Here is a 25,067-nt window from a genome sequence, read left to right as displayed (position 1 = left end):
TTTTGCAAAGCTCATTTAGAAACTTGTAGAATCTACTGCAGTGCAGCGAACCTATGGCACGGGTGCCAGAGGCGGCACTCGGAGCCCTCTCTGTGGGCACACGTGCCGTTGCCCCAGCCTTGCCTCCCCCCGCGACCCCCTCCTCTCCAGCAGCCCCCCTGAAGGAGAGTCACCCCCGAGCGTGGCCCACACGGAGCAGCGCAGCAAAGGACATGACAGCCAGGCAGCGTAGACAAGACTCTGCCCTCACACCCCATCATGCAGTTGATGCTGCAGGGCGCAGGCAGAGGGTGTGGCCGCCATAGTGCTGCTGGGCTGCCTGGGCGATCTGCGGCGGGCCCTGGAGGCAGTGAGTGGTCCTGTGGGCAGACAGGGCGGGGGATGGGGGGCAGAGCAAGGAGTGGAACAGGACGGGGCCATTTTTGGGCACTCAGTCTCTAAAAGGTTCTCCATCACTGGTCTAGTGACAATGTGCTCAAATTGTAACTGAGTTGGATTAGTGGGGAGATGCAGATTCGTGCCCATTCTCAACCACAGAGATTCACTTTGGGCCAGTCACTCACTCTTTGCTCACCGTTTCTCACAGAGGTTTTTGCACAGTAGTAGGGAAACACAGACTTTGTTCTTCACTAAATAGTGACTAGTGAAACCAATGCTAAATAAAAACATGAACAAAATATTGGAGAAAGTTCTAGAGCCATCCGGGAGTATTACATTACTAGCACAGTTCCTGCTGAACTCTTCAGTTCAGAAGAACATTTATCCAAAGCAGACATGTCAAACGCAAGGCCCGGGGGCTGGATGCGGCCCACAAAGTGGTTTCATGTGGCCCACGAAGCCATCCTGGAAACAGTGAGGAAACGGCCCCCACTGCCTTGGCCCTGGCCAGCCAGGAGCCAATGTACAATTTTGTGGTGGCCATCTTGGCACTTGCCCCGGTGGACCATGCCTTGGCACTTGCCCTGGTCCCACCCCCTTCTGCCAGAGACCCTCAGATCTGTCCCACTTCTGTCCAGGCCCCCATGACGCGAATGAAGTAGCACTCACCATGCCCACCCAGTAGGCCACACCCACTCGCCCCCCCAAGGGCAACCGCAGTGCTGATGCGGCCCTCAGTGAAATTGAGTTTGACATCCCTGATCCAAAGTATTAGGTCCTCTGAGACTAAGGAGAATCTGAAGATAGGACACATAGGGGTATCATTTGAAACACTGCAATTAAATGAAACCACTTCTTCATTATGGGCTCTGTGATTCACACAGACAGATGAGTAGCAAGCCAGCAGCTTACCCAGAGAGGGGGTTGCCTGGTCATCATAAAGTGGCCAGAGAGAGTTCTTGCAAAGACAACACTTCTCTGGGAGAAACAGATCTAGTCTTTGCTGAGCCCATGTAGCTGCCTGGCCACAGCTTCAGTAAGTGAATTCTTTGAAGGAAAGCTGTTGGGTGTTATTAAAAAAATGAGCGTAAATTAGAAGGGCCATTGCTGCTTAGCCAGCTTGTAACTCAATGGTTGCTACTATACATTAGAGAAATGCTGGTGGGAGAGCATCAGCCCTTAGATCAGTGTTTCTCAACCTTGACAATTTTAAGGCATGTGGACTTCATTGCTAGCTGTGGAATTCTGGGAGTTGAAGTCCACATGCCTTAAAATTGTCAAGGTTGAGAAACACTGCCTTAGATCTTGGAAGGCCCAAAATAAATGCTGGTCCTGGCAGAATAAGAGAAGACAAATATAGAAGATATATCAAAAGGAAGATACAGTTGATCAATTGTTTTATCTGGCTATTAATCTGCCCATAACAACATTTAAATTTTAATTGCATCATCTGATTTCTGGATAAGGCAGTGGTAGCGGCAGCAACAAAGCCTGACTGTGGGCAAAGAATATTGGAAAACTGATTTAACCTCTCCTGTATAGCACAGAATTAGACAGTAATTATTAAAATAAGAGCAGTTCCCTCTCCTTTCCCTCTATAAAAGGTTCCTGATGTGGTAAGAATTTGAGAGTACAATAGTTGGCTTTGCGCCCTAAAGTCTCTTGCTTTCTTCAATAAGCTTGGAATCATAAGGATGAGAACTGGGAAAAAAAATTGCATGTTGTAGATGTGGTCCTTGCTTATCAGCCACAACTAGGACTGTCAACTCAGTTGCTAAGTTACATTAAACATTGCTACATGAAAAATCATATGAACATGCTGGACTTAAAATCTCATTTCTGCTTCAGTTGTTAAGGAAATCACCTTAGCCCTTAAAATGAGACCTCACATGATAATAACTTATAATTTCATGTCTGCACTCCGTCAATTCTGCTTGCTGGAAACTGGTTGTGAAACTCACAAATGGCAATCTTGTGATTGCAAGACACTGTAACAGCCGTAAATACAAGAACTGGTTACAAAACTGCTTCTTTTTCCAACTCTCGTAATGGTTGTTAAGCAAGTTATTAGGTAAACAAGGACTACAAGTACCAATTCTCTAAATGCCAGTTTTGTAAACATGTCAATCTTCTGTGTGATCTTCTCTAGTGCAAAAAATAATAATAAAAGAAATCAAAATAAATACCCATCTAAGAGTGAGGAGTTTGTTTCTATACTGCCTTGTGAAATATGGCCCAAATGGTAAGGATTATGAAAGGAGGACAAGAGTGGATTGATAAACACCTTTCCAAGGATTGATTTATTATTTGTGGGAGAGCAGAGGAAGGTTAAAAGAAAGAAAATTAAATAATTTAAATACAATGATGTTAAAGGATGAAGATGAAGGATGACTGTCACCACAAACAATGTGAATACCACAGAGATGGGTGCTGCGTTTAACTCTGTGGCATACATAGTGGGCAAGGTTCCCACCAGAGAAGGGTCCCAACCGAGTTGGGTAGAAATGAATAATCTTTATTTCTACCTCTATGATTTATATAATGATTTATATAATCATAGAGCTCATGATGAGGAAGCAACATTACACCACTCCAAGATCGAAATAAAATACAGAAAACAGAGCAGTCATCTGGAACTCTATCATTCTGAGATAAGCCACCAAGTAAATGATAGAGTTTATTTTCAATAGGTACACCTGGACTGAGTATCAGAATTCCACACATACACCTACTCTTTGGATTTCACTCACACGGTATCAGCAATTCTGAATGTAAACACAGATAGATGCAGATTATTGGCGAAATTGCTTGCCTATTTTGTCCTCCAAAATGAAACACTGGAATGACATTAAAGAAATTCTCTTCCAATAAGTAATCAATTGACATCAGTACACCAAGGTTTGCAAAATGTGATCTGGCAATTTACTGAGGCAAATTCCGTGATCTTTATAGTTTTATTTTCAGCTCACACATTAATGTTCTCACAAAAGAACCACTTATTGTGATTCAAGTGACTTAAAATGAGTAAACTATGTTAGTTATCTAAATGAGTGTAAATATTTGGGTTCCCTTATGCATGTAGACAGGGTTTGTTGACACATTTCAAGGTTTGAATCTTGATCACCATGTGCATTTGAGTTTACTTAAACCTAGAGTATCAGACAATCAAATTTTACAAACCGAAGGAGGGATTTTATATTAGCTTACCTAAAGCTAATCAATTTTTAAAAAATATTTTAAAAATAACATACTGAAGTTATACACATGGCTGAAAAATTACTATAACAATGTGACACACAGATTGCGTTAATATTTAGGAAACTCTTGGCACAAAAAACAACTAGCAGTAACGGGAAAATATTAACATGTTAAAGTTTTAATTTCAAGTGAAAACCCACTTTGATGGAACCAACACAAACACTGGGTCTTGTAAGGTTGCCCCTCTTGGTATTGTTGAATTACAATTCCACAAAGTCCAAGGGACCACGACCATTGTTGAGAGATGCTGGAACTGAAGTTTGACATCATTTGGAAAATTAATGTACCACAGAACTGGTCTATCTCAATTGACTGTGGAGTCCATCTGTGCCTTTAAGAGCTTTGAGATTTTTATCAGATTGTTAGTTGAGCGGGAAAACTGAAAAAGTAAGTCAGCATACATGCAACTTATAAACATGGATAATCTTTCATTTTATACCATAACATTTCCAGCATAACCAATGCTGAATTCTTTTCATTAATAGTTTCTGTAACGTGACCCTATAGTGAACTTGAAGCATTAACAACCACATCTCTAATTAATTGCATAACTTCAATATAGAAAAAGGCTAACAGAGAACAACTCCTGACTTACCAGGTATGAGCTTTTGGCAGATTATTTGTGCTGGCATCAATCTGGTGAATGGTAAACAGTCTTGGGCCAGCAGCACCTGGAATTGCATCAAAGACAATGCTGTTCAATACAGGTAGTCCTCAACCTACGACCACAACTGACCCCGAAATTTCCATTGCTAAACAAGGCAGGGGTTAAGTGAGTTTTGCCCAATTTTATGACCTTTTCTGCCACAGGTGTTAAGCAAATCACTGTAGATGTTAAGTGAATATCACAGTCGTTAAGTGAACCCAGCTTCATTGACTTTGCTTGTCAGAAGTCAGATGGGAAGGTTACAAACGGGGATCACATGATCCTGGGATAGTGCAATTGTCATAATTATAATCCAGCCGCCAAGCACCCGAATTTTGATCACATGACCATGGGGATGCTGCCAACGGTCATGTGAAAAATGGTCATAAGTCACTTTTTTCAGTACCTTTGTGACTTTGAATGGTCACTAAATAAAAGATTGTAAGTCGAGGACTACCTGTATTATACGGCATTAATCAAAGAACATACTACAGGTCAATGAAGCAAACACTATTATACTGCACAAGGAAGGATGTGCATGTGAGCAAGCACATGTCAATACAAGGTACACGTGTGCATAGTATATCTTATTGAGGAAGTTCTTTCTTCCCCAAATATACTCCATTAAGGTTGATCTAAGACTTTTTGCTGGACACTGGATTACCACTAATTATACAAATCAAAGTTATATTTCAATTAACGTGTAAAACAACTTCAGAAGCATATACTGTTTCTAAAGATATGTCCTTCGTGAACCAGAAACTAGCATACTTATAAAATTCAAGTTATATGCTATGGGCCACAGCATGCAAGACGTGGATCCCACTGTGCCCATGAAAATAAAGTAAAACCAAGAAAATCTGAGATATGAGTTTGATACTCTGCAAAATAAATGGGAATTATTACCAAGACAACTATGGTCAAATTAAATGTATCAAATAATGCCAAGATTTGGATGACTAGACGAAGTAAATTGATAAATGAAATTAAACTGAACTGCATACAGGTTTACCCACTGAAAATAGGGCGTGAGTAGCCATGGCCCCTTCAAATACGATTAAAGCTGCCACACATTTCAGTTCAGGTACTTAAATCAAAAATCTGTTTTGCAGTACATATTATGAAACACTACTTTGGAAAGGATAACATTTGTGGCAGTAAACTGGACTCAAGACAGCCATAGAGATTATTGTTTTTACCTTGTAATGCTTTGAAACCCTGAAGAGGCACTCTGGATGATCCGGTCACAAACTGTAGCAATCGAGCCCTCCTCTCTTCATCAAAGAGCTCCACAGCTTTCCAGAACCACTTGACAATGTTGCTATCGGGGGTGCAATGTTTTAACCTTGTGTTGGCCTTCCAGTCGTTCACGTCTATTTTCCCAAGGCCACAAATGATGAGCTATTGAAAACAGCACATGTGAAAGATCAATGTTTAACTTTTAATGACAATTACCTTATGACCAGTATGAAATAGTAATCAGTTTCCAATTTGATGACTGAAGGCATTGTTTTCCCCCAAACAGAAGTGGTCCCAATTTTAACAGCTAGCCAGAATTGCTTGGCAAGTGGGCATCATAAAAACTGAAAACAAATAAACAAAAGGGCACATATTTTCTATATCTGACAAGTCTCGTAAGTAAGATCAACCGTACAAGGGGTAGAATATATGGGACGTTATGTAGGAAATGGTGATCAAAATTCTTTTTCTATGAAATGTATGACTTGATTCAGAAGCTGCCAGAAGCTACCATTTAGCTCAGTAATCTATGATGTTTTCCAGACTGAAGATCTCACAAGTTTTTGAGGGTCCTGCTGGGGACCATATTGCAAAGTAATTTGGGCAAAAACAAATATTCAGTGTGATGTTATTTCGTTTAAATTTAAATAAAACCAATACATATTATTCTAGCCAGGGGAGTTTGGGGCTGGCAGGCATTCTTTTTCCAACTGGCCAGTTTCTAGCAAGAGGCAGATCTGGAACTTCTGTTTTTGGAGTGAGGAGAACTGGCAGTCTAGCAGAACAGAATAGAACAGAACAAAACAGAACGAGAACGACAAAGCTCATAAAGGAGAGAATGTTACAGACTTCTCCATCTTTTCATATTAGCTAAATCTGGTTTACAATGATAAGATCTTATAGACAGGACTTCTATAAACATCTCATGAGCTGCTCATCTTAAGCTCCGGTTACTGGCCACATTTACAAAGCACAACTTTGTGCCTCTCTTGTGTTTATCTGAGAATCTACATATTCTATGCGTCTGCATGATTTTTGCTGAAAATGCATCAGAAAAGAGGAAAAGTTCCCACATGCCCTCTCTCACGCACACACACCCCATATAGAAGAAAAACATTGATAATTAACAAACTAACCTCTAGTTCCTTCTCATCAAATGTTTTCAGCAGATGCTGTGGAATTACTTCATTAAAACCCTTCTGCAGAGCCAGGAACTGAGCTTCAATTCCTCTTAAAAACCGCCAGTTTACATATAACCTGTAAAGAAGCACAATTGTCACTTCAATGGTTTTTTTTTTTCTGTTCACAAACTGCAGATTCTGTTATCTGAAATAACGGCTCTAAGGCACAGGGGGAAGGCAATCAAAATATTGTAAAATAAATTAATACAAAACATTTAGGTGCTAAATGTACCTTATTAATTTATGACAATTCTCTCTGGACAGAACACCATTAACAAGTAAACTTTTAAAATACCTGACATATTCTTTTTTATTCTCTTCTGTGACAGGAATGCTTTTGCCATTGGGCTTAAGTTCATGCTGTATGATTTCACCATATGCATTGTGCTCCACACAAAATGTGTGGTCTAAGACTCCTGTAATATCATTCTCCCTGAAAAAAAAAAGACATAAAAATAATTAAAATGTGAGTGTCTAGGCATACTGTGCATTTTTAGTCTCAAACAAAACAATACAATATCTATCTAAATAGGTGGCGTATTTTCCCCTTTTTTTTCTTCACTAAACTTTTCTCATAAAAGAATTAATGAAATTCTAAAACATTCTGAAATATGAAGAACCTTCCCACTCAAAATTGAGACTGTCCAAAGCTATCAGTCTCCCTGAGCGGCTCTCAAACGATTATGAAACTAAAATGACAATTGCAGAATAGTTGTTTCTCCTAGTTTCAGTTTAAGAGGCGAAGGGCGGATGAATTTCTGGCATGTGGTAGATTACTTCTAGTTGTCGATAAACATAATGTTTACTGAATTAATGGAGAGGTACAGTATGTGAGTAAATTCAGGTATATGGGAGAAATTTTGGAACAATAATAAATTTAAGAAAAATTAAAAATGCATCCTTTATATTTTTGCCACAGAGCATCTCAAAAGAAATAATAACCTTCAAGAGGCAAGGAGTGGAAATCTGAAAGAATTTAAATAATCCTAATTTCATTTAACAAAGCCACTAAATAAAAATGAGTAGTATATATCCATTCCAGAAACAGTATAATTTTAAAGGGTAAGTACATACAGTATCCATACTAAGCTGTTGTGAAGATCTGGGTCAACTAGTTCCATGTCATCCAATGTAATTGGCTTTCCTAGCAGCTGTTTATAAAAAGGCAACGTAAAGCCCCCATCAATATAATGTCCGTGAAATACAGCCATCCCCATGATTCGACCAACAAAGTGGAAGTAGGATAAATGTTCCTGGAATTGAAAGAACATATATAATCAGGATCAAATCAGACTCTTCTAGCACAATTTCTAAGCATATTCTACTGTACAGCAGGTTCTATCAAATATCACAAGATAAGTAAGAGTAATAAAAGCATTTGTTTTACTTCCACCAATGAACATCTGATTGTGTATGAATTATTTCTATTCAAAAACTCATTTTCTAAGCCACTCTTATGATTAAATAATAGCTATAGCTATAGCATTTACGCTTGCAGCCCTTTCTAAGCATTTTACAGAGTCAGCCTATGGCCCCCAACAATCTGAGTCCTCATTTTACCAACCTCAGAAGGATGGAAGGCTGAGTCAACCTTGAGCCACTCAGAATCGAATTGCTGGCAGTCGGCAAAATTAGCCTGCAATTATTCTGCATTCTAACCACTGCGCCATCACAGAATATAATGTCCTTATATTTAGCCTAATGTTTTTTTACAACATAAACTTTTTAGCAGATTTGTGCTCATTCATTTTTTTAATCTAATGGCTCACATTTATTTAAACCTGCTGGTCAAATGCAGCATAAGCCTTAAAGTATTTTGTCATACCGGATTAACAGCAGAATCTGGATTTATCTGTAAAGTATAGATGTCATCACGGGAATACTGGAAGAGGCCATAATACGGATTCAGCATTTCATGGGATAGCAAATACAGCCATTCCCTGAAGAAAACACAAACATTGCACAAAAAGACAACTTTCAATGAAGCTTTTAGGCAAAAGGTGATAATATGTCCCAAAGAGGAAACACAATTATTCATTATTGTGCCCTAAGGCCAACACTTTACAATGTCTGAATTCAGCATCTTACTGCCTGGCCTGAGCTTTCATCATTTCATACTCCATTTGTAGCAAGGAACAATTTAGCAACTATACTGCTTGCAAAATTCAGCACCCTGAAAAAACAGGTGCCAACAAGTGTTTGAAATCTATACAAGTTTCTTTGTTAAATTTTGGAAGGAGTGGGGCAAAAAATGAAATTTTGGAAGAAATCATTGGGACAAAGGCTAAGCAGGATTAGGGTGGCAAGAAAAGAGAGAAGCAGCTTTAGTTCTTTGCCTAGCATTTTATACAGATAGTCCTTGACTTACAATCAGAATTGAGCTCAACCTTTCTGTTGTTAAGCAGCTGTTTTGTGACTTTTGCCCCAGTTTACCACTTTTCTTGCCATACTTGTTAAGTGAATCACTGCTATTGTTAAATAAATAACGCGGTTGTTAAGCGAATCTGGCTTCCCCAATGACTTTTACTTGTCAGGACACAAAAGGTGATTGCATGACACACACACACACGCCCGGGATACTGCAACCATCATAAATACATGCCAGTTGCCAAGCTTCCAAATTTCGTTCACGTGACCATGAGGATGCTGCAACAGTCATGTGAAAAATGATCATAAAATCACTTTTTTCAGTGCCTTTGTAACTTTGAATGGTCACTAAATAAACGGCTGTAAGTCGAGGACTAGCTGTATTTCCATGGAGAAGTACTCTGTTGTAAAGTAAGGAAGTACACTGGGAAGAAAACACCGGGTAGAAATTACATAGTGATATTCAAGCTGTATTTTATTATTTTGTATTTAAGAAAAAGAGACAAACAAGTAAAGCGTTAAGATTATATTTATTCAGACAAGCCAAAAGAAAAAGTAAAAGAAAAACCAGCTTTTTAGCTAAACCGAACAATTTTTTTCTATTTAAAATTGTATGTACAAAAAGGAAAATAAAAGAAAAGAAATCATTAATCCAATTAGAACTGTTGGCATTTACTTTTTTTAGATTTAAAATACAGCATATTAATTTAAGGGCACAAAACATACAAGTATGTCTTAGGAATTTAAATTACCATGAAACTTTTTTTTTACTGCTTCTGCTCACTGGAAATGTAATTCTGATTATGACAATCTCATGGCATATGGTTCAACTCAGCCTTAGCATGCTAGAATATGCCATCACTTGCTATTTCTTTAAAAGTTTACATTTTGAAGTGCTAAATAAACTTGTTTCCCTTGGTAAATATTAGCTTAAGTAACGGAAACCTCCTCTCGCCACCAATGAATAGAATTTCCCAGCCTTTCAGAGATTTACTTTTCTGGCTCTGATTCACTTAATCTCATTGCCGATAGGTTTGTTCATGCCAAAATGAATTGAATTGGAAGACAACTGCCGAACATTACTTAGAAGCACCCTATTCTACTTTAACAATATAGATAAAACATTACTAAAGAAAGCTGTGGATTAAATTTGAATGGAAGGAAAGAGGGTTTGCTACTAAGAGGCTCATAAATCACTGGCTGATGTTTATGTACAGTACAAATATAAAAGATTAAGAACCAACCCATTCCTCATTTCCTTAGTTGTACAAGACAGAACTGTTCAAGAAATTAGAATAGAATAGAGCTGGAAGGGACCTTGGAGGTCTTCTAGTCCAGCCCTCTGCTCAAGCAGGAGGATCTATACCAGTGTTTCTCAACCTTGACCATTTTAAGGCATGTGGACTTCAACTCCCAGAATTCCACAGCCAGCATTGCTGGCTGTGGAATTCTGGGAGTTGAAGTCCACATGCCTTAAAATGGTCAAGATTGAGAAACACTGATCTATACCATTTCAGACAAGTGATTGTCTAATCTCTTCTTAAAAACCTCCAGTGATGGAGCACCCACAATTTCTGAGAGCAAGCTGTTCCAAGCTAGTTAATTGTCCTCACTGTCACAAAGTTTCTCCTTAATTCCAGGTTGCTCCTCTCTTTGAGCAGTTTCCAACCATTGTTTCTTGTCCTGCCCTCTGGCACTTTGAAAAATAATTTGACCCCCTCTTCTTGGTGGCAGCCCCTCAAATACTGGAATACTGCTATCATGTCACCCCTATTTCTTCTTTTCTTTAGACTAGCCAAACCCAAGTCCTGCAGCCGTTCTTCATATGTTTTAGCCTCCAGGCCTTTGATCATTTTAGTTGCTCTTCTCTAAACTTTTTCCAAAGTCTCAACATCTTTTTGTGGTATGGTGACCAAAACTGGTTGTAGTATTCCAGGTGTGGTCTTACTAGGATTTTACAAAGCGGTGCTAATACTTCACATGATCTTGATTTTATGCCTCTGTTTATACAACCAAGGAGTGTACTAGCTTTTTTGGCTGCTGCCGCATACTGCTGGCTCATATTCAAGTGATCATCCACTAGGACTCCAAGGTCCCTCCCACAGTTACTGTTTTTGAGCCAGGTCTCGCCTAATCTGTACTTATACATTTGATTTTTATTGCCTAAATATAAAACTTTGCTTTTCTCCACATTAAAATTTATTTTGTTGGCTCGGACCCATTATTCAAGTTTGCCAAGATCTTTTTGGATCCTGAGCTTGTCTTCTGAGGTGTTGGCTATTCCTGCCAGTTTAGTGTCATCTGCAAATTTGATGAGTTCCCCTTTTATTCCCTCATCTAAGTCATTTATGAAGATATTGAAGAGTACTGGGCCTAAAACAGAGCCTTGTGGTACCCCACTGCTTACTTCTCTCCGTATGGATGTGGTATCATTGAGGACTACTCATTGAGTACGGTTTGTCAGCCAGCTACAAATCCATCTGGTGGTGATGTTGTCTATTCCATCTTTTGCTAGCTTACCAAGAACTAGGTTGTGGTCTACTTTGTCAAATGCCTTACTGAAATCTAAGTATACTATGTCCACAGCATTTCGCTGGTCTACTAATTTAATCACTTTATCAAAGAATGAAATAAGATTGGTTTGGCATGATCTGTTTTTAACAAACCCATGCTGGCTACTAGTTATAACTTTGTTTGCTTCTAGTTGTTCACAGATCTGTTTTTTGATTATCTTTTCCAGGATCTTCCCAGGTATGGATGTTAGACTGTTTGGTCTGTAGTTTCCTGGGTGGTTTTTTTTTTCCTTTTCTTGAAGATGGGAACCACATCAGCCTTTTCCAATCCTCAAGTACTTTCCCAGTGCTCTAGGATTTTTGAAAGATATGGTGAAATGGCTCTGAGATAACACCTGTCAGCTCCTTCAGAACTCTGGGATGTAATCTGTGGGCCCCAGTGATTTATATTTGTCAAGGTCGGATAGGTGTTCTCTTACTATTTTCTTGCTTACTTTAATTTTTGTTTCTAGTTTGTCTTTTGGAATATGTTGCTTTTTTGGTATGTTGGGCTATAATTTCTTTTTGTGTGAAGACTGATGCAAAGAATGAGTTAAGCAGCTCTGCTTTCTCCCTACTGCTTGTTAGTTTCTTGCCATCTTCTCTCTTTAGTGCAGGGATCCCCAACCTATGGTCTGTGGCCTGGTATCAGGCTGTGGCCTATTGGCCACCGGGGTGCAGGAATAGCTGGTGAGCCCCCCCACTCACGATAGTGCCACCACACAGGTGCTAGCAGCCCTGTTTGCGCATGTGCAGGTGTGCTAGCACCATCAGCATCACACAGGCACTAGCAGCCTATTTCCGTGGGCACTTGTGGCCTGTTTGCACATGCACGTGCGGGGGAACATTTCCCTGCTCCCCCCTTTCCTTCCAAGCTGGAAAAGTTGGGGAGCTCTACTTCAGTGGACTTACAGTTTCCTTGACTTTTTTCTTGTTATTAATATGTTGAAAGAAACTTTTTTTACTGTCCTTGATTTCTGTTGCAAGTCTTTGTTCATCCTGAGTCTTTGCTTTCCTGACTTAACCTTTGCATGTTCTGGCTGTCTGCTGATAAGCAGCCTTAGTTATGTGGCCCTCTTTCCATTTTTTGTACTTGTCCTTTTTGACATTCAGTTTGTCAAAGAGATCTTTGTGCAGCCATGCTGGTTTCTTCTTGAGTTTCTTATTTTTCTTTTTCAGTGGTATTGTGCTGGACTGGGCTTTTATGATTGCATTTTTTAGAGTTTTCCATGCTTCTTGAGTTGTTTTCCCCTTTAGGATTTTCATCCATGGAATCTTTCCTAGGTTTTTTCTGAGTTTGTTAAAATCAGCTCTTTTGAATTTTAAGACACTGGTTGGATTATTTTCTATTGCTTGTGTTTGCATTATATTGAATTCCAATATGACGTGGTCACTTTCACCCAAGGTTCCAGCAACTTCAACTCCCTCTATCACTTCTTCTCTATTAGTAAGAATTAGATCCAGTATAGCTTTACTTCTAGTTCCTTTCTCCACCTTTTGGATGACAAAGTTGTCAGCTAGGTTGGTTAGGAATCTGTCTGATCTCCACTCGCTGCAGAGTTTGTCTCCCAGTTTATATCTGGATAGTTGGAACTGTAGCTGTTGGTCTCCAAAATTATTTCCTTTTGAATCCATTTTTCCCCACTACATTTGCCTTCCTGTTTTGTTTTGTTTTTCCATCCTCCCATTCCAGAATTAGCTATAATGGACTAGATCATGCCTAGTATTTAAAACAATACGATTTCACGCAAAATCAGGCAATGCAAGGTTTGCTTTATGAAACATTACCACAAGGTGGAGCCTTATTAGTGTAAATAATTTTACACTAAATATTTTATAAGCCTAAATATTTCAGTGCAATAATTACTCTAAAATTGTTATAATCACTGTGGATATAAGTGCATTAGAGAAATCTACCAGCTCTTAAACAAATTTGGCCAAAATCAAAGTTGAAAGTCAAAGTCAAGTTGAAAGTCAAAGTTATTTAATACTTGGATGAGAGACTAGCAAGTAGTATCAGGTTTGTAAAACTTTTGGCAGGTTAGACTGGAAAGTCAAAAAACACCTCCAGAAGAATACAATGGGAAATTACTTTTGTATTGTGATTAATATGGAACACTTGTATTAAATTAGTAGGATTTGAGCTTGACTTTAGACTTTTATCTGTTCTTAGCTCTTGTCAGTTCTTTATTGGTCATACTTCCCAATTTGGGGTGGTAAAAAGCAAACTTTGAGCATATACGTTTCCAAGGTCAATCCCTGGCAATGGTCTAGCAAAGGAAATCAAGTGGTTATGAGAATAAAAGGCTTAATTGGTGCTGAATACCTTATTACGTTATACATATTGCCTTCTAAAAAGATGTCAAATTGAAGGATAGGTTTGGTCCATGAAATGCTACCAATGTGCTAACTAAGTTGCATTTAAATATTACCAGAAATTGCAGAACATTGCCTCCAATACTGCTCTCAAAAGTAGTAGGAACTAAAGTTAGTTCAATTATCATATTTTTAAAAAAAGCCAAAACATTATATATTTTAAGCTGGATTTATTTACCTGGCAACACCACCATAATCAAGGCCTTCTTCCCCACGGAATTTTATCATTAATCTCTTCCATAGGTCTTTCGGTCTCATCTTCATGACTTGTCTATAAGACTCCTGCAATTACATCAGGTACCTATGAGCCGAATACTTCTTATGTTTTACTAGACTGTATAAAATTGACATTACTGCCTTAATTAATAAAGTTTTATTCTTGATTGTCAGATCAATAAAAATGCCTTTAGTGTTCAGAGATGATGCTTGCATAGGTTTTATAAATTCAAGTACATATGGTACGTTCTGTTCAGTACCTGGTTTACTTAAGGAAAAAAAAGTATATCTTTTATGTCTTTTATGTTTTATAGGAAACCTATACTCTTCCAATATAATTTACACAATTCATGCAAGATCCCCAGAAACCACCCTGCAAAGTTATCTTATTTGGTCTTATCCATATTTATTCTAATGCAAGTCCTATCAATTGAAGAAAAATAACTTAATTCTGAAAAAGACTGTAGAGAACATAAACAAATGATGAATTTCAGACTTTACCAGAAGGATGTTGTCTCCATGAAATCACAAGCCCCTACTCAAAATACAGGTAGTTCTTGATTTACAACCGCAACTGAGCCCAACATTTCTGTTGCTAAGCAAGACAGTTGCTAAGTGAGTTTTACCCCATTTTATGAACTTTCTTGCCAGAGTTGTTAAGTGAATCACTGCAGTTGTTAAGTTAATAACACAGCTATTAAGTGAATCTGGCTTCCTCAATGACTCTGCTTGTCAGAAGGTTGCAAAAGGTGATCACATGACGCCAGGACACTGCAACCATGATAAATACATGCCAGTTACCAAGCATCTGAATTCTGATCACGTGACCTTGCGGATACTGCAATGATCGTAAGTGTGAGAATAGTGATAGGTCACTTTTTTCTCTGTCACTGGAACTTTGAATGGTCATTAAACAAATGGTTATAGGCCAAGGACTACTTGTATGCATTGTACCTCAATAACGCCTCCATTTGTAGTGCAAAATCCCAGATCACCATAGTAATAGGTACTGGCTTTTATTTTAATTCAGCAATAATTTATAATTCTCACATTACCTCAAAAATCTCTTCCCTGGAGACCTCTATACGACAATGTCCAGCTTGGGGCTGTTGCTGGGAGAGCTCTTGCCTCAAAATCTTGAGTTTTTGTACTAGATCTCGTTTATACCTTGGCACAGTGAGACATTCAGCCTCGTCTGAAAGCTGGCAGAGCGAAACAACTTGTTGCTGCTGTGGCGGCTGGTCTTTAAGTTGATTTTGACGGCTGAAAAGAAACAGAGCGACATTGGCTTTCAAGATTCCAAGACTTCCAGTTGTTCTCATTTCCATGACTTCCACAAAATGCATGTGAGCTAACACGTGGAAAAAAAAAAATTCAGTGTGTAACTATTCTATCAACATTCTCTTGAGGAGCCTGGAAGAGCACATACCTCTGCTTCTTTTAGTACGGAACATTTCCAGTAGTTTATTTATAAAAAAAAATAAATAGATCAGAGCATAATATGGGCATTATTACTCAAAATGTCTCAAACTGCCCTATTTTTCCAAGATGTTTAGGTGTGTCAAAACACAGTGTAAAAGAATACCATTTTAATTGTTTTTAATTGCTTTACCTGAAAAGTTAATTTACAAAAATGCATGTAGACAGAGTATGGCTAAGATAGTATCCACTGTACCTGAATTTGTCTTAACCACAGGAATGCAGGCAATTTTACACTTGGCACAGATAAATGAATATTTTCACTAGCTATTAAGAAAAGTGTTTAAAAAATATGTTCAGACAGTGAAGGATGAAAACATGATATATTCAAGGTAGGACCTTCTGACATTTTTTATAGTTACAAACTCATGCCAAAATGTGCAGCATTTTAGTAGAATCATTTCAGAATAAAAGTTTTGTTAAGAAAAAATGTCTAAATCTGATTGTTTAGAAGGCTATATAAAATGTCAGATGGAACTGTGAAAGTAATATAGTTCTTAGTAGCCACAATGTGGAGAAACATAATTTATTGTCTCTTCCAATAATTAGCAGAAGCCAGTGATAAACAAAGCCAACCTTGTCAATCAAATTCATTAATTTTACTAGAAACAAGAGGCAAATATAGATGGAACACAACAATTTTGATAGATAATAGAACACAACCATGATTTTATTGTTTATCAAAATGTTGATAAAAAATTCAGTGAAGACTTAAACAAATAAACACATGGATAAGTCCATTCATAGATAAGATGACCCTCAATTTTTAACCAAAATATCAAGAAAAATGTACCACTCCCACATAAACCAACTCTTGAAATTTAGTGTGTCATAATTTTCACAGTTGGCTTATCCACAATTGGCACATTTTTTGTGGCATTTTGGTTACAAATTCAAACGTTGGCTTATCTGCAAATGATCTTATACATGAATATATCATCTTAATAAGAATTACCATACATATTAACAGATAAGTCAAAACAAATTTTAAGGGTGTTTTCAATTAACTGTTAGAATGAAGAGAGCAAATAATAGTGGACTTAAATTTATAAATTTTCAACCTACTGTTTATTTGTAATTATTTATATAATCTTGAAGTGTTTACATCTTTATTAGCATCTGAAGATACTTAATAAAATTTAAAGAATAACATGAATTCAATGTATTGCTCAATAACTCACATCTATAGTTCATAAAAGTTAATGTCTATTGGTCAAGACTGCAATCCTGATCAGGATTAGATTTCATCAAACAGCACCATTTGACTAGTAATAGCTTGTGCTGGGAATGCAAGTCATTTAGTTTTGTTTCTTCTTTTTAACCCTTATCTGGTTAATATAGTTGCAAGAATCATATTAGAGCTCTCCAGTTTTAATTCTCAAATTTTTCTGCATTATGCTATGAGAATCTTGCTATAAACTAAATAATCACTGATTAATGGAATAAGAATGTTTAGACAGCATCGTAAGGGATGAAAGTGTATTGTTCTTTACAAACAGATGGCTGTTTCTCTTGTAATTGACATTTTCAGTACCAGGTATGGGCCATGGTGCCCAAGATGCTTTGTTTACTGTCAACAGATGGTTTGCCAACGATGCTTACTAATATAAAAAAAAACACTGTTGCCAATCTGGGTACAAAGCCAACATAAACCAGAAAAGTTAGATCAAGACATCATCAACAAATGCGTTCTTCCTCCATTCTTTAGTTTACGCCAAGTAATAAAACTGTGGCTGTTGTTTTTAAACTTCATTCTGGCTGACAGAATTTTCTATTCTTCCAGCCACACGTTTTTTGCTCTCAGCAGTTATAACCAGCAACTCTACTTTACCCTCAGTTTAAAAATAAGAGTATGTATAAACTTATCTGCTTTAAGTGGCATGGCCAAAGAACTCATGAAGCATTTCTCAGGAACAGGTAGAATTTCAATTGGATTTTTAAAAATAGTGGGTTTTTTTTAATGTTCTCAGGAGCCAACCATATTTAGATTATTATAGTTAGAAATTAAAGGAATAAATTAAAGGTAGCAAATGTGGTATGTCAAATGCTCCGGCCTTTTAGAAGAGTGTCCCCATTCCAGAAGTCATTTAGCCTGCCTTTAAAGATCTGGATTATTATTATTTTTTATCCCACCTTTATTACTTTATAAGTAACTTATGGTGGCAAACATATCTAATACCATTTTATTTTATTTATTTTAGATTTATTTGCTTTCCAGCTCATTTCAAAGCAACTCTGGGTGGCTTACAGCATTAAAACCATAAGAGATAAATATCTTTAAAACAATAAAAGTAGAATTACAATCAAAGATAAAAGTATACTTAAAAAATGGGGGCAGGAAACAGTATGTGGGGATGTAGGTGGGGTTGCCTCTTAATTTGACAACCACCTCCGCTATGGCGTTCCCCCAAAAGGGCTCCAAGCCATCTGGCAGTGCCAGGTCTTCATGTTCTTGCAGAAGGTCAGAAGGATAAGAGCCGATCTCAGCTCAGGGAGTAAGATGTCCCAAAGGGCAGGAGCCACAGCAGTGAAGACCCTTCTCCTGGACCTGCCTGCCAAAATTCCTTGATTGATTTTCTCCACAACCACCACCTTGTGAGGTGAGTTGGGCTGAGAGAATGACTGGTCCAAAGTCACCCATCTGGCTTTCATGCCTAAGGCAAGACTAGAAATCCCAGCCTCCTGGTTTCTAACCAGATGCATTAAATGCCAGACCAAACTGGCTCTCCAGTTATTGAGTCTGGGAGTGGATTGCCTTTTGGGTGAGGATTTTTTCCCAGCCCTTATGTGTGTATATATGTCATTTTGCATCATGGTTCAATATAGTTTTAATATGTAGTCTTTATTGAGTTTTACTTTTGATAATGTAATCTGCCCTGTATCATGTATTTACTTACTTAAACACATACATACTCATAACTGGTTTTTAATATACAGAAACAGCCAACTTCTTCTTTAGTGCAAATATGAGAAGAAAACATTTTCACTTATCCTATATAGTATAATAAAAGTACAAATGCTATATAAAATTTATCAGATACTATACTTTGCTGATGACACTGTTAGCTGAATTTCTGAAATCCTTTCATAATGAAAAACAGATGCATGAAGGAAAAAATTAAAGTATGTAGCTTGGGAAGTGCAAAAAACAGACTGTGATTTTAGAACCTGACAAATAGAACATTCCTTCTATTGCCAGAAACCTAATTTGTTAAGCTATTTTGTTAGTCTATATGAAACATAAATTATATTCTATACTGATTGTTAGTCAGAAAATGCCTATTTTTAAGTCTTTGGAAAGTGCTTGATATTTGCTCTAGATAGCAGATAGAGACTCTGCTGTAATATCACGTTGGTCAATAAATAAATAAATCATATTTAAACAGCTATGCAAACCAAAAGATTTTCTAAAAATTTGTAATTACGTTTTAAAACAGGTATATAAACATCAAGTATTTTAAGATAATTTTAAACCTGCTTTAGTTTTACCTAACCAAGAAATTTACCTCCCGGAGCCCTATTCCCAAATATTGTTCTATGAAAACATAGTTTAAATATTTTTTTTAAAAGGAGTCTCAAGTGGACATGTAACTATTTCCCATATACAGTATGCAGAATGAAGCTGGCAAACCAGAAGCCAGCAGTTCCCAGACTATTACCTCAATACAGATCATGTATCTTCCAAGGCAATCAAGAGAATGGATAGCTATCTACTGACTTGGAAAGACAGGAAGGAAAAGCTTAGAATTTAAACCCTGAACCTATATAACAACTTTAATTTCAATATACTGAAGTGGATAAATCTTCCACGAGTATATTGTTTTATTCTTATCTGCAATAAACAGATTAATCAAGCCGAGTCATGTCTGTGAGGCTTTTGTTAAGAAAAAGAAGTAAAGAAAAATAGTTCCTGAATTGGGTGTTCAATATCGAGTGAGTTAAAATTTACACAGTTGGGATATAAAGGTATTAAGAGTTTAGAAACAATATTCTAGGAAGATCTGAAATAATAATTGTGTCTAGACCAGCGCCTCCCAATCTTTTGGGCACCAGGGACCAGTTCGGTGGAAAGAGGTTTTTCAACGGATCGAAGGGGGCGTTCTTTCACATGCTGCCTGCATCCCATGAATGGGGCTTCATTTGTTTGCACGGACTAGTTTCAGGCATGCCACAGCCCAGTACCAGTCCACAGACTGGGGGTTGGGGACCCCTGGTCTAGACAACAGCAAATTGTGCTTAACTTTTGCTCTTGGGAAGAAGTATTAAATGCAAGAGCAAAATTGGAAAATCTCTGGTGTAGAAAAAAAAACCAATTTTATTGGATTAAAAATGCTTCCTTAGGTCCCTCTGTTTCAATTCTATCAAGAGAAAATCAATACTATCTTATATTTTGATTTAAAACAATGTAAGATGTTAATTTCCTTAGAAGGAATGTAATCAGATATTCCTGAAAAATTCCCATTTGGATTAGGGGACTTTTACCCTGAAAATATAAATCATACTTTACTATTAGAAAGCCAATTTCAATTAGCATAGAGAAATTGTCTCATATTGTATATAAATTATTATATATTTAAGGCAAGTACCAATCTTCCAAAATTGAAAATGACATTGAATCTCATTTTTTCCCTTTTCTCCTTTCTTTCTATGCTTCATGTCTATTCACTCTTTTCTATTTTAATTTGGACAGATGCAAAAGAAATTAAGGAGAAATTTGGCTGTTAGGAATAGAAGAAATACAGAACATGTTTTTTTTATAACAGTAAAAATAAAATGTAACCAATGATTAATAGCAATGGTAACATTACTATTACTAAATCAGTGACTTATCAAATAGAACACAATTTTAATATGCTCTTTATTAGAGCATTAGCCTCTATGACAGTGTTTCTCAACCTTGACAATTTTAAGGCATGTGGACTTCAACTCCCAGAATTCCACAGCCAGCATTGCTGGCTGTGGAATTCTGGGAGTTGAAGTCCACATGCCTTAAAATTGTCAAGGTTGAGAAACACTGCTCTATGACATAAGATAATCCATGCCTACAGCAAATCAAACATTCTGCTGTAGATTATGTTAATCTAAAATGGACATATAGAAATTAAAAAGCCTAAGAGACTTTCCTTAATGCTACCTTAATACTCTAAATGCTATTAGCCACATATTGGTGATATGAGTGACTACATTAACTCACTTTAGAACCAGGTGCAAATTAGCCGATAGTCGTGGATCTGTAAACTGTGTCGTCCTGTTGTTATGGTCAACAAAATAAACTCTGCCTGTGGCTGTATTTCGGATTTCCCATCCAGGAGGCAAAGGCCCAAGCTCTTCACAATTGATGTTGCTAAGATCCCTGCAAAAACAAATATAAATGAGGAATATCTCAGCATAGAGCTTCTGAGCCAAACAGACAGAAATGTAACATAACAATTCCATGAAGTCTGTGTGTACGCATTGTTTCAGAAACATTATCTCTTCAGTTTGAATCTCTATTCCCTGGGAGTAAGTCCATGAAAGTCAAAAGAAAAACACGCTCTTAGAAAGACACTGCCTCGGAAACACTGTTATCACACAAAAGCTATACAGTTTTTTTTAAAAAAATAAATATTCCTATAATCAGCGTGATTCCTACTAGAAATCTAAATACTTAAAGGCCACTCTTACTATAGGAGTTTAATACTGATTTTATCTTTAGTTATAATTTTAACAAGACTTTAGTTTTTTAAGGATAGTTGAAATGCTTTTTCTAAAGCTGAAAACAGATCTTATTTTCCATAAATTTTATATAAGCTTGCAGTGTACCACCGTGCAGACTAACCATGAGATACAGTGACAAGCTCTAGATGAATACAAGTTTTCTCAATATACTATGATTAAAATCTTTTAATGTTTGTAAAAGAAGCCTTCCATTTACTTATTATTTTTTCATTATTTTTTCATATTATTATTCACATTATTTCTATATCCTTCATTGTACATGTTTTACTTCCCACCCTCAGAACAATTATGTGAAGTAGGATAGATTAGACACAGCAAGCAATCCAAGATTACACAGTACATTTCATAAATCCATAGGGACCTGAACATGGGTCTCCACAGTCCTAGCACAGTGCGTTAACTATTACATCATTTACCAAATAAAAAACTAGGGAAGTTAGCTTTAAGTGTGTAAACTTAATGTTAAAGAAAAAAATAAACTATACAATTTAGATTTTAACACACTTACTACAAGTTTTATACTTTAAAAGTTAATATTGGAAATCTGTTTGAGTGATGAGACCATCTTCAGTTCTCAAGACCTCGTAGGTGTCCATATACCCCTATGGCTCCTTTGGAGAATTTTAAGGGTACACAGAGGACTGTAAAGAGTGGGGAAACTGCCTCGCTCTTAAATCCACTGACAAAAGCCATTACATTAGCAGAAAATCTTCACTGATTTGACTTTCCTTGGTAAATTGGAGTCAAGTAAGTAATAAATTTAGGTTTTATTTAATTTCATTTTTGACCAAAGAACAATTTTATTCAAACCCCCTCAGATGTTTGTAAATGTATTAGACATGTAATGCATCCTTTTTCCGATATAAAGATTCGGCCCATGCTATTCTCTTCTTTTTAAATGAAAACAGAGATTTTTCAGAATGCATTGTTTTCTGAACCACATTCTGAATTTGAGTTCTATAGAATCACACGACACACACCAGGCAAGTGTACAATTATTTGAAATTTGTGTGCTATTTTGCATTTTATTTGTGAAGGGAATTTACTTAATTTCCAGCATCAATGAAGATACATTATTTTCTTACCGAGGTACACGAGGATCGTGCCATGTGCTTACACCAGTTTGAGTATGTAGGAAATACACCTGCCCTTGCTGAGTTGTCCTTTGCTCTGTTTGGGAAATTATCAATGCAAAAACAGATCAGAATGTTCAAAATATTGTTTCCTTTTCTAAAAAAAATTCCCCCAGATCTCCACTTATCATTGATAATCTAGACATAAATGTTACAATCTATGTAACTTCTTGTGATGCTCCATTTTGGCCTTTTCTAGAACAGCTATTAGAAGTTCCAGACTGGGACTACTTTGAACAGTTTGGCTAAGCAAGACTGGGGTAATTTTTTATATACTGCCCTAACCTTTATTCTGTTTCTGTGTTATTTTTTTAACTGTTGTTAACCTTCCCAGGACCAGAATATTGGAAAGATTTAAAAAAATACTTGTTTGAATGAACTTTTTTACAGTATAATATTAGGGGGTTTATAGGACTTCTATGCATACACAATTGCATTTTTCACTTTTGAATAAATCCAAAGGATAGTGGCTATTCATAAATACACAAAGATACATAGATGTGTATTTACGTGGGGAAAAGACCAAAGATGCTTTCAAAAAAAATAAATAACTGAACCTCATTGGAACACAAGCAATATCTTCCAGGGTAATTTTCTTCTGTTTTCCTATTGCATCTTTGGTATTTTTAGAAATCCCTTGGATGATAGCTGAAAAGCTGCTAGACTTTAGGAGTGCAGCAGGGACAGCACCGTGTGTTCTGCTGGCCTCCTAACCATTTCCCTGTTACCCCATTGCTGTCCAGATCCAGCTTTTTCTCCAATCTCCCTTGAGACTTGCCTGTCTGTACACAGGATGAAGACATTTGCAAGGGTGGGGTATAAGAAGAAAAATAGGAGAAAGAGACTTTTAAAGCTGTTCTCCTATGCAACCACAGTTGATTTTATTCCACTGAAGAGACTGGAAAGATCCTGAACAGTCGGCACACAATACAAAAATGGGGAAATGAATACTCTCCAATATCTGTAATAAGTATTTGAATGCAGAATACAGGTAGTCCTCAACTTATAATCATTTATTTAGCGACCACTTAAAATTACAACAACACTGAAAAAAGTGACTTAGAGGACTCCAGGGAAGGAATTTTTGGGATAACGTGAGGATTATAAATTATTGCAGAATTAAAGGCAATGCCAATTATTGTGGCGATTATAGTGATCTGGGATTTTCCATTACAAATGGAGGAAAATTCTCAGGTACTATTGAGTTACAATGCATATAGGTAGTCCCTGACTTACAACCATTCTTTTAGTGTCCATTCGAAGTTACAACAGCACTGAAAAAAGTGACTTATTGCCCGTTTTTACCCTTACAACCATTGCAGCATCCCCATGGTCACATGATCAAAATTCTGACACTAGGCAACGGGCTCATATTTATGATGGCTGCACTGCCCCAGGGTCATGTGATCGTCTTTTGTGACCTTCTGACAAGCAACGTCAATGAGGAAGCCACATAACAACTGTGTTGCTAACTTAACAATTTCAGTGATTCAATTAACAACTGTGGCAAGAAAGGTCGTAAAATGGGGCAAAACTCACTTAACAACTGTCTTCCTTAGCAACGGAAGTTTTGGGCTCGATTGTGGTCACAAGTCAAGGACCTGTACTCTTCTATACTGAGATATGAACCTGAGTAAGTTTAACAGGAATTTCTCATAGGGAGGTTTCAATAATACAATCTTCATCCTTGTTCAAAACAACAAGGAATTTCTGCACAAAATAAGAAATCCTGAAATTACAAATATTCCCAGCTCAGACCTGCTAGTGAGTTCTATATATGTTAATAGATTCGGCAGACAGAGCCACTGAATACAGAAATGGTACATGTTGGGTGCGTCTGCATGCATATCGACACTCAATGCCAACTAGATCAATACAGATTTCTAAATAAACAGTAAGAGTTTTTGGGGGGGAGACTTCTTTTCATTCCCTTCCCTTAAAAAGCATCATATATGCACATATGCAAATGTACGCCCATAAACTTACAAACATAATTTAAATTTGATCAGAGAATCCCAATATTGTGATGGTCAATTAACAACTTTCTGGTATGTCAATGAAAACTCTCAGTTATCCAGGCAAAGGTATCAGAAGGTTGAATGATGGCAATTGGACTAATTTAAATTAGTCCAGTTGCCATGATTCAACCTTCCGACAACTTTCTGGTATGGATTTTAAGATCTCAGAACTTCCTAGTTTAAATACAATAGCATATTTTTAAAAAAAATTCTATAATACCAACAAAATTCAAAGTGTATAGGGAAAAAAATCTGTTAGAATAATAAAAGTTGAGTTCTAGTAGAATTGTGGTATCTGAACTAGAGTAAATACGTGTGTGTGTGTGTGTGTGTGTGTGTGTGTGTGTGCGCATGCCCCCCCTTATTTGTTAAACTTATACCCTGCTACAATCAAATTATTTTCGGTAGTTTACATGATATATAACAAAATTAATATAGCAGGATCCAATCTGGGTCTGTCACCGGGACCAGAATTTCCGTCTTCTGAGCTTTTGGACCCATTCTGT

At 37.1% G+C, this 25,067-nt stretch overlaps 1 protein-coding gene across 3 annotated transcripts in view; it reads right to left on the bottom strand.

Annotated features, from left to right (window-relative positions):
* SMURF2 (SMAD specific E3 ubiquitin protein ligase 2) overlaps positions 1 to 25,067 on the bottom strand; it is a 74,984-nt gene that overhangs the window by 4,259 nt on the left and 45,658 nt on the right. For 2 of the 3 annotated variants that reach the window (XM_039326820.1, XM_039326819.1), the window contains exons 9-18: positions 22,496 to 22,580; positions 20,887 to 21,045; positions 15,269 to 15,476; positions 14,176 to 14,279; positions 8,528 to 8,642; positions 7,777 to 7,955; positions 6,998 to 7,135; positions 6,658 to 6,778; positions 5,482 to 5,683; positions 4,232 to 4,307 (exon numbers count right to left, since the gene is read on the bottom strand). In XM_039326820.1, coding sequence (XP_039182754.1) covers positions 4,232 to 4,307; positions 5,482 to 5,683; positions 6,658 to 6,778; positions 6,998 to 7,135; positions 7,777 to 7,955; positions 8,528 to 8,642; positions 14,176 to 14,279; positions 15,269 to 15,476; positions 20,887 to 21,045; positions 22,496 to 22,580 — 1,387 coding nt within the window. Of the gene's footprint in view, positions 1 to 3,318; positions 4,016 to 4,231; positions 4,308 to 5,481; positions 5,684 to 6,657; positions 6,779 to 6,997; positions 7,136 to 7,776; positions 7,956 to 8,527; positions 8,643 to 14,175; positions 14,280 to 15,268; positions 15,477 to 20,886; positions 21,046 to 22,495; positions 22,581 to 25,067 lie in introns of those variants that run through there. The other variant, XM_039326821.1, reaches the window with a different exon arrangement.

Source organism: Crotalus tigris, unplaced genomic scaffold, assembly GCF_016545835.1.
Source record: "Crotalus tigris isolate CLP2741 ecotype Arizona unplaced genomic scaffold, ASM1654583v1 scf7180000024345.2110221, whole genome shotgun sequence".
Taxonomy (NCBI): domain Eukaryota; kingdom Metazoa; phylum Chordata; class Lepidosauria; order Squamata; family Viperidae; genus Crotalus; species Crotalus tigris.
Note: the sequence above shows the minus strand (reverse complement) of the source record. Positions and strands in the feature narration are given on the sequence as shown.